Below are 9,671 nucleotides of genomic sequence, written 5' to 3'. Positions count from 1 at the left end.
AATTCCTTCTATTCATGACCTTTTTTTCTACAGGGGAAACTCTTAGCAATAAGCTTCTCCTCTTGGGTCACCTTCTCTCCTGGACTGCCAGGCTTACAGAGGAAAAGCATCACCATTTTTTTTGTTCTACCTTGTAGCTCCACTAACAATTTTGCAGCCCCTGCTAGGAGTCATCCTGCAGAAGCATAGGCACTGCTGTACTTGAAAAGACGCACTAATACTACAATTCCATATAGACTGGGTCTGCAATTTATGGCTCACCAGACTTTCCTATATAAACTAACTCAGTGGCTTACAAGTTTCACCTGATAACCATTACACTCCTGGCTTTTGTTCTCTTATCAACAGAAGAGGGAGGTATCATGCAATGTGTGGCAGGTGTACTGTATTAAGCCAGTGAAGGACTGCAATAGAAAATATTAAAATTAAGTACAGTTATGTCAGATAATTTCACTTTGTGAAAAAACAGTAGCTTCAAGAAATAAATTTCCCTTGATTATCAGTGGCATCATCATCATCATCATCATCCACTTGGTATTTAACCTCCTGGTGAAATACCTATTGGTGTATTTCTGACCCTTTCACCTCTGACTAAATGACGGACAATTGTTACTGGGACAGGTTGCTATTTTTCCTGTATCAGGTTTTAATTGCTAGTGATGAATGCCCAGATCTCGGTGGCTGTGTGGAGACACGGCTGGGGACAGTCACACAGGGTTAGTGCGTGTCCTGGGGGCAGGGGCTGTGCCACACGGGCAAGGCTGCTGCGTGGCAGAACAGTGCGGCTCTGGAGACGAGCCCAGAGAGGCAGGCTGGACCCAGCAATGCCCAGTTTGGTACCCGCATGTGTTTGCAGCGGCTGTGGCGGTCGGGGCAGGGCAGAGGCGAGCGGCCAGCCCTGGGACAGGCATGCCTGGCTGCCCGCACCTGCCCCAGCCCGTCTCGCAGCGCCCCCGGCACCGAGCGGGGCTGGCAGCGCCCCTGTGCCGCCCTGTGCCCATGCTCCGGCCGGCGGGAGGGAGCGGCGTCTCGCCCCGGATCTCAGCATGGCTGGCGCAGGGGCGCCGGACAGCCCGGACCCTGAAGGCGCTGGGACATGCCCGGAGGATGTCCCCTCCCTCAAGGAAATAGAGCAGCTCCTGAACACTGGGCGGCCCTCTTGCAATCACGTTGATGAAGTATGGCCTAATCTCTTCTTAGGGGACCTGTAAGTACAGCTTTATGGACATACCTCTGCCATACCTTCTGTTAGTGTGCCTCATGGGTGCGGCTTTAGACAGTTCATAGTTTTGTTAATTGCTGTCGTTTATGCTGCAGACAGCACGATTTCCGAGATAAAATTATGACTGAGCTGGTATTCCCTTCTCCATTAGCCCTTAGAATCGATGCATAGGCTGGTCCTCCAGCAGTGGTTTGGGAGATGCAATCTCAGTGCTTCTGCTCTGTGAATATCACTGCACCCATCTTGATTTGTCTTTGTCTTTTCCTTAGAGTAACAGCAAACAATAGATTTGTTTTGTGGAAGATGGGTGTGACCCATGTTTTAAATGCTGCCCATGGCACATCATACAGCCACGGAGGCCAGGACTTTTATGGAGCAACCATTGATTATTATGGTGTACCAGCCCATGACCTGCCAAGCTTTGATATCAGCCAGTTCTTTTTCTCTGCTGCACAATTTATCCACAATGCCTTGAACACACCAGGAGGTATGGAATGATTGTTGGTCACATTTTGATGCATGTCAGCAGCCTCATGTAACAGGTCAGCTCCACAAAGCTCAGTGGTGGACAAGTCACTGCATGGTGTCCTACCAGGTGCTGGTCACCTGTACGGTGGGTGGCAGGAGAAGGCAGTGCTGTGTATGTGGATATAGCTCTGACTAGATCCCAAAGAGCTGATGTGACAAAACAGATGAACTGTGCAGGAGAGAGCCTGGGAGGGAGAGAGAGAATAATTTGGAAGGTAAAGCTCATTCGAAAGTGGAGAAGCAAAAACATGCATTGGAAATGGACACCCTCTTTTGAGACTGTCTTATTGCAAGAACAAATGAATAAAAAGACTAATGTCCTGATTTCTGCAATCACCTGTATAAAGAGGTTCCTAGGTTGCAGATGAGTCTCTTGTGTGAACAGAGCCTGCAAGGCTGGGCCTCCAAGAAGCAGATTTTAGTATTCTTCCTTGCATAAGCCAGCCTGCTGAAACTAATGGGTCTTCTTTTCCTCATGGTCCAAACAGAACAGCTTCATTACTCTGAGAGAGTTTTCTTTGATTTACCAGTATTTCTGAAATCAGTTTGGGGTCTCATGGCATTTCTCATACAAGTGACTGTAACAATGGCAAATTAGACTTAACTAATTAGCAGTTCACGTGATTTATCAGAAGAGAAAAACATTTAAATTAAACTTCATCCACTGTATTGCTTCTCTTGATGGTTGCATTTTTTTTTTTTACTAGCCAAAATATTGGTACACTGTGCAGTTGGAGTAAGCAGATCAGCTTCTCTAGTCCTAGCATATCTCATGATAAATCACCACCTCCCGTTAGTTGAAGCCATCAAGACAGTGAAGGAGCATCGATGGATTTCACCCAACCGTGGTTTTCTGAAGCACCTGCAAAACCTGGATGCTCAGCTACGGCAGAGGAAGGACTGGAACAAAGGAGGGACTGCTGAACAGGCAACCCCATCTACATTCACTTGACTGAGTTTCACCCTTCAGAACAGCTGTGCACATTACAAAAATGAAGACAATTATGCATAGACATAATTGGCCAAGAGAACAATAAATGGATTAATTCTGATAGCTCAGTTCCTCCAAAACCAGCACAGCCAGCAGCAGCACCATTACCACTGCACAGGGTGGAACTGCTGTGCCTTGAGAGGTGCTACTGGATGAATCCGCTGGAGTGGTTAAGACAGACCAAGTTTGTCCCTGGTTTCTGCTTGTGCCAGGGGCAAGTTCAATATTTGCATCTAGCTGTAAAGGATGTTTGAGTCCCCTTTATTTGGGAGTGTAACATAATAATCTTTCTCAGTTTGGTTACAATTCTCACATGCATGTTCTCCTGAGAAAAAAATAGTGTTTCAGTTTCAGGCCTGATGATGTGACAAGGACAGTTTATTAAGAGCCCAGGCACTCCTACAGAAACGTTCCTCTATTTCTGGTCTGCTAAATATTATGGTGTGTCAGCCACAAGACTCACACCATCAGAATAAATGTTTGTGATACTTCTGCAGCCTAGGTCAGCAAACCCCACGAGTCTTTTCTTGTTAAATATGTTTTCAAAAAGATAATGTATATCATGTAGTATATTGAGGATGTTAAAAAGACTATGTCATGTCTTCAAAGCATTTTGTAAGTTGGACTCCTCAGTTGTCTTGCACTCCAAATTATCCCAAATCAGTTCTGTGTCAGTGGCTTTGGATCACCTGTGGTTTAATATCAGGTAGACATTTAGCTTACATCAGTGGCTTGGCCTAATTGATACAAATTAGTTTTAAGATGTTTTGAGGATGTCAGTTTTCCTGTCACCAGTTAATCAGTACTTAAACCAATGTGATTTTTAATACAGCAACAGCATTTGAAATTCATGCTACCACTCTGCCTTAAAATTAGCTTGTTACCTTGTGGTGAACCATGAAGTGATGATCAAATTTGGTTTTGCCCTTTGCTGCTGGTTGGATTTATTGATTAGTTGACCTTAAAAGATTTCCTGACAGATTAAGTAAATACATTCCTGCTTGCTTGTTTGCATTTGAAGCATCAGTTCTGATAATTTTATTCTCTGCTGTAAGAGACTTGCAAGGTTATTAGAAGACTAATATAATGGTGACTTGGGAGCTGAACCTCTTCCTTTCCAGACCACATTTCCTTATTCATTCTTTCAGAGGTTATAACATGAATGCTGATTCTGCCTAGCATTTAGGGGAATGTAGAAATCCCTCCCTATTTCACTGTACACAAGTGCTTTGCAAAATAAGCACATTTAAGATCCTTTCAGACATCAGTTTGACTGTTGAGATTTTCCTAAATGTTGCAGAAGAGCTCCACTGATCAGTGAAAGATCAAATAGGAAATCACATTTTAAAACCTAACAGTGCTAGGACAATCTTTATACCTCACAAAGCAGCAAAGCAGTGGAGGAGGAGCTTTGTTTGCTTTGAAGTTCACCATAAAAATTAATAGGTATTTATATGAGTTAATATTTCATTATAATTTATACTTCATTCACATTACAGTAGGTTTTAGTCTGGAAACCTTTTGAAGACACAGCATTGAAAAATCTGAAATTCATGTGAGTGAAATAATGCATCTTAATGGCTTTAGGCTGGGCAACATTAGACATATGTGAGCAAGATTAATGGAATCCTCCCATCAGGATAATGTTTTGCATGCCTCTGAGCATCTGTCCTACAAAGCCACAGCTGTGAAAGCTGCTCCTGTTGTAAATTAGTACCTGCTCTTGAAGATACTGCTGATCCTGGGAGAGTATTGTTTCACCAGGGGCAGGGAAGGGAACAACAGAGTGAAGCTGAGCCAGTTGGGCATCCATGCCACCAATGGCATGGTAGTGATCTTGTAAGCATGACTTACCTCAGTGGAAGGATTGAATTAGGTAGAAACTTTTTTCAAGGGCATTGTCAAATCACAGAAGTGCTTTTAATCTGTGGAGTCAGTGTTGCTTATATTTCCTGCCTGCCTCTATTGTGTCTTTATATACAGATTTACTTTGAGTGCACATTTGTGCAGGGGGAAAACTTCCAGTCAACATAAGCAAAAGCAGAAGAATAGTTCCTGTAACTTCTTAAAACAGAAAGCATTGTCTGCTGCAATGTGCTAAGAGGAAAAGGGACCTCCTCACCTGTCAATTACACTATCCATAATTCACATCATGATGTGACATGACATTAGTACTTCACTGCTTTCCACTATCAGCATAAAAACTTGTATTTTGAACGTTAGTTTGGCAAGTTATATTAAGGAACCAAAATGAAGGAAAAATACTGCCTCCCCAGTGGCACTTCATTCAGAAAATACACATTTGTCAAGAGGGTCTACACAACCTGGGAGAAGGTGCAAGTGAGAGGAACTGTCCCCACTACAGCTCTGGCAGACTTAAATCTGCTTACAGCAATCACAAAACCAGTGTCACCTGAAGGGACCCATGTAGAGTTCCAGTGAAAACATCTCTTCCTTTTATTTTCCAGTACAAGAACCGAGGGCATCAGATGAAGTCATTAGAAATCAGGTCTGAAAGAAAGGGAGGGGTTTTCATGAGCTGTGTAACACTTGCCACAGGGTGCTGCAGAGAGTAAAAGCCTATAGACATTGAAGTGGAAATCTTTGAGGGACAGAAATCCATTCAGGGTTACCAAATACTTAGAAACTCCATCCAGATCAGCAAGCTTATAAACTGCAGCTGGAAGCTGGGAGAGTGTTATTATTATTATATACACAAATATAATTCATGCTTGTGTGTTCTTACATTCACTTTCAGCCACAGTCAAGCACAAGACAGTGGGCTTGGTGAACCTTGGGTAAGGCCCAGGACCAGTGTTCTCATGGTGTTTATTTTGAACTCGCCCTCAAGCTGTGCTGTCCCCTCTTTCCTGGTAGCTTATTATTAGAACTGGGTCACATGAGGCACTTGGGACTGCGTCTCGGTTGCACTGACATTTCTTTCACAGGGAGAGCTCTGTGCTGGCAGGAACAGCACCATAGCTTATGTGAGGATGGGAGTAGCATTTTTTTGCATAAGATTCACTTAAAGCAGAAGGTTCATTTTTCTGGCTGTTCCCCATTGCATCAGGGACGTAGTGCTGAGCTAATCCAGGGAGGCGTCAAGGCACGAGCTGTATTTAGAGTCAGCCACCTGCTTGGGAACATCAAGCTGCAGGAAGAGCCTGCTTCAGCAAAACCTTCCCTGTGCATTCCACAGCAGCGGCTGCCAGCAGGCCCTCCCTGCTCTGCCTGACTCTGCATGAGGCCTCCAAAGGGGTCAGCACCTGAAGACAGACCCTGTCAGCCCAGGAGTGTCTGAGCCTGGCACTCCCTCTGCCCAGGAACTGCCAGATATTTTGGACAGCTGCAAGGTGGAATTAAATCACGTGGGTGAAGAGTGGCCTAATCTCTACATAGGCAATATGTAAGTGTTATTTGAGGCTGAGCTGTTCTGAAGGGCTGGGGAATACAGTGCTCATTAACATATGCTGTCCAACTTTATATAATTAACATTGGTAAACTTCATTGCCTTAAAATAGACAAGATTAGCACAGAAGAAAGCAAAAGGACTATCCATTAAAGAAAGAACCTACTGCACAGAAAAACAATTTAAAAGAGAATTTGACTCTTTTTATTGCTTTGTATTAATTTATAATTGTGCAACATATGGATTTTATAAATGCTACAGCATTTACCATACAAAGCACAAGACAGGCTCATGGTCCTAAGCAGCCTTAAAATTGAACAATTGGTTTTTACCTTTTTTGGTGTAATTTTAACTAGAATGGAAATTTCCACATTAAAAAGTATTCTGATTTTGGCTGTTTATATGACAGCTTGATTTGCAGTTGAAATTTTGACAAATCTGTGGATATTCTGAATGCCAGCAGACTTCACTATTTCTGAAAACTGTGCAGATGTGTGTTTCACTCTGAGGATAGAGAAAGCATGCAGTCATCTGCACTCAACAGGCCTAGTGCCCAGTGTTATGCCAAAACAAGGGTTTTTTCACCATCATCAGGTTGCAAACTTGTTGAAATATCTAGAAATTACAATAATTCCTACAGGAGAGAAACAGTGGATTCTAAAAACCCTGCTGATTGCCCACTGATTACAGCTAAAGTGGCCATTCTTTTAGCCATGAAAAAGCAAAGCCAAAAAATGAGCTAGGTGACACGGGGGGAATAATCTGCATTTACAAAACTTGGTTTTACAGATGGCTGCCTGCTTCCCGATGTGCCTGGCTGGAGCGTGGCAGCCGGCAGGTGGCCCTGTGCCCTGCGGCTGGGGACAGCCAGCAGCTCGGGGCCCTGGCCGGAGCCTGGCTGTGCTCGGGCAGAAGCCACAACCATGGGCAGCGCTTTGCTGAACTCCTGCCTTGGCCAGGAGAGTGCGAAACCGACCCTTGCCTTTCCGGTTAAACCTTGTAACTACACTTGGAAATTAACTCTATTACTTCTTAGAACCATGTGCAGAAACAGGGATTTGTAGAATTGAGCCTGACAGGCTCAATTCTACAGGCAAAGATTTAAGACAAACATCACTGAAATGGTGTTCTCTTAACAGCAACATTTGATTTTAGACAGCCTTTTATGTGCAGTCTCAAGACCTCCTTTAAATGCCTGTGAATATACATGTTCCAAACTATGCTCGAATGTTTCTTTCAATCACATTCTGTCTTGTAGGGGGAAAGAAGTGGTTGAGAATATAATGACAAAATATGTAGATAACAACAGTGTGTATGTGTAGTAAGGAAAAGATGAACTTTGAGAACATTCAGCTAACAGAAATAAAAATGTAAACAGGTTTCTTTGTTAATGGAACAGCTGATCACTAATATCAGCTTAAATACAAGTTACAGACTCCAAACAGTGAAACTGGAAGGTGATCGAGTACTACAGATGGAATTTTCTTCATTGTGCCAACATCAATAAAACAAATAGGAACAACACCTGAGAATGAGGTTTCATGGGCTCTTCATGAGATAGGAATGGAGAGAGTATGTGCATTTAGGGCCCAACCCAGTACTCAGTGAAGTTAATAAACAATGGATGTTTCTGTTACTGAGCAAGCCCATGCCAGCATCAGGACTTGTGCCAGAGCTAAAATAACCCAGAGCAGTACCATACACTGTCACGTCTTGTTTCTGTGGAACCATTTATGTGCAGTTTCTGAGCAGCTACTTGGAAATCAAAGATCAATCTAGAATTAATGCTGTATTTTATAAGAAATATTTCTCCATATGCCTTTATCAGAAATCTGATGTTCAGCATCTTTAAACAAGTTAAATATATCATAAAATAAAGTAAGGATGGCTGACTTAACATGATGACTTTCATCCTGGAGGACTTTGAAGTTGTCAACAAACTGATTATTAAATATTTGTCTGGCTATCAGCCATTGCTGATATACAAGGCCAAGGCCAAGGCCAAGACCCTTTGGGTTTAAAGGTACAATGTTTTCTGAAGTGCTGTATAAGCAGCTGAGGGCACAATATGTAAAATATCCTGCAGAAGTCAAACTTTATGCTGATCTTAAGCAGGTAGGTTTATTAACTGGAATTTAACAGGATCAGCAAAGCTAATATCACTTCAGCAAAGAAACATTGTACAGTTAGAAGCTATGCTAAAACCTTAGTGTGTTCAACATACATATTTCAAGTCCAGTTATAGAGCTACCTCCTGAGGTGAATTTGTGTAGGTTGTTTGGACTAGCAGTCCTCAATGAGATTTTGGCCAACTGAAGTCAGTAAAACTGTTAAACTTACTTCTTTTCAAAAGTGAAATAACTTGGAATTCTGCATTTCCAGATATGAGTATATACAGAAATTGCAACCTTGTATCATTCTTCTACTACTTTACTTTTTCTTACATTTCTCAAAGGGGAAAAAATGTCTCAGAGTGTGGTGGACACTGGGCTCTACAGACAGGAATGCATTACAAGGCAACAAGATAATCTGAGCTACTTGTTATCATGAGCTTTCATAGTGGACACAGTCGACTTTGACCTTGTTGCACATTTCTGTACATTCTGTGTGCATTAACAAGGGCAAATGGCGAATCCCCATCCCAAAGGTAAACTGCTGCTCTTACACAGCACTTGCATTAAGCAATCACAAATTACTTTAGCAGCATTAACTAAATGTCACTCAACCACTCAGGTAAGCCTAATTATCCACTTACAGACATTGTCTTCATTGGCATGTGGGAAAACAGCAGGATCCAGAGAGATTAGGAGTGACCAACAAAACCATATCCACACCAGTGGCAAGGATCACACATAGAGACTAGTAATCGTCAGAATGTATCATCTGTCACAGGAGAGAAAGAAGAAAAGCAATTATAAAAGGGAAGACAGTTTTGAGCTCTCAGTCAGAAATCACAAATTTTTTTTTCAGTTTTTTCTGTATTGATTTGTCAGAGTGCACAACAAAAATAACTAAAAATAGTTATTTTCTCATTTGAGAAATAGCCAAAAGCTGCAAAGAGCTATTGCAGAGACATGCCAGTTGGCCATTTACAAAGCCTAATGCCATGTGTTTTCTTCTGTTTCTGGACTCAGATCTCTAGTAACAAAAAGCAGTTCTTGATTTATGAAAGGGCTGTATGTAATACCCTGGAGGCTACTTTATCTCAGCTGCTGTAAATTGGATCTCTGAGATGAGATGAGATGCGAGTGAGGCAAAAGTACAAACTTAGGCAATCTGTGACCATAGCACTGTTCTGTGCAGCCTGGAACAGCACTATGTGTATTCCTTTGTGTTCTGAAAGGAAAAATTTTTATTTGCTGTATTCTTAGAAAAAGCAGATCTGCTTCCTTTATGCTGGCTTACCTTATGCTATTCTGCCACTTTCCTCTAGGCAATGCTATCCAAAGAGTTACCCAGTCATGTGCAATTCCATCAAGTTGCAGGGTTTACATACTGAACTCAGATACAGTATGCACCTA

The 9,671-nt window shown here is 42.4% G+C and overlaps 1 protein-coding gene across 1 annotated transcript in view; it reads left to right on the top strand.

Annotated features, from left to right (window-relative positions):
* Positions 1–972: 972 nt before the first annotated feature.
* Positions 973–9,671, top strand: part of LOC132076409 (dual specificity protein phosphatase 13-like) — a 28,278-nt gene continuing 19,579 nt past the window's right edge. Inside the window, exon 1 of the mRNA XM_059477472.1 lies at positions 973–1,207. Coding sequence (XP_059333455.1) covers positions 1,047–1,207 — 161 coding nt within the window. The 5' untranslated portion in view covers positions 973–1,046. The remainder of the gene's footprint in view (positions 1,208–9,671) is intronic.

This window comes from Ammospiza nelsoni, chromosome 8 (assembly GCF_027579445.1).
Source record: "Ammospiza nelsoni isolate bAmmNel1 chromosome 8, bAmmNel1.pri, whole genome shotgun sequence".
Taxonomy (NCBI): domain Eukaryota; kingdom Metazoa; phylum Chordata; class Aves; order Passeriformes; family Passerellidae; genus Ammospiza; species Ammospiza nelsoni.
The sequence above is the reverse complement of the archived record's forward strand: the minus strand, read 5'-3'. Positions and strand labels throughout refer to the sequence as shown.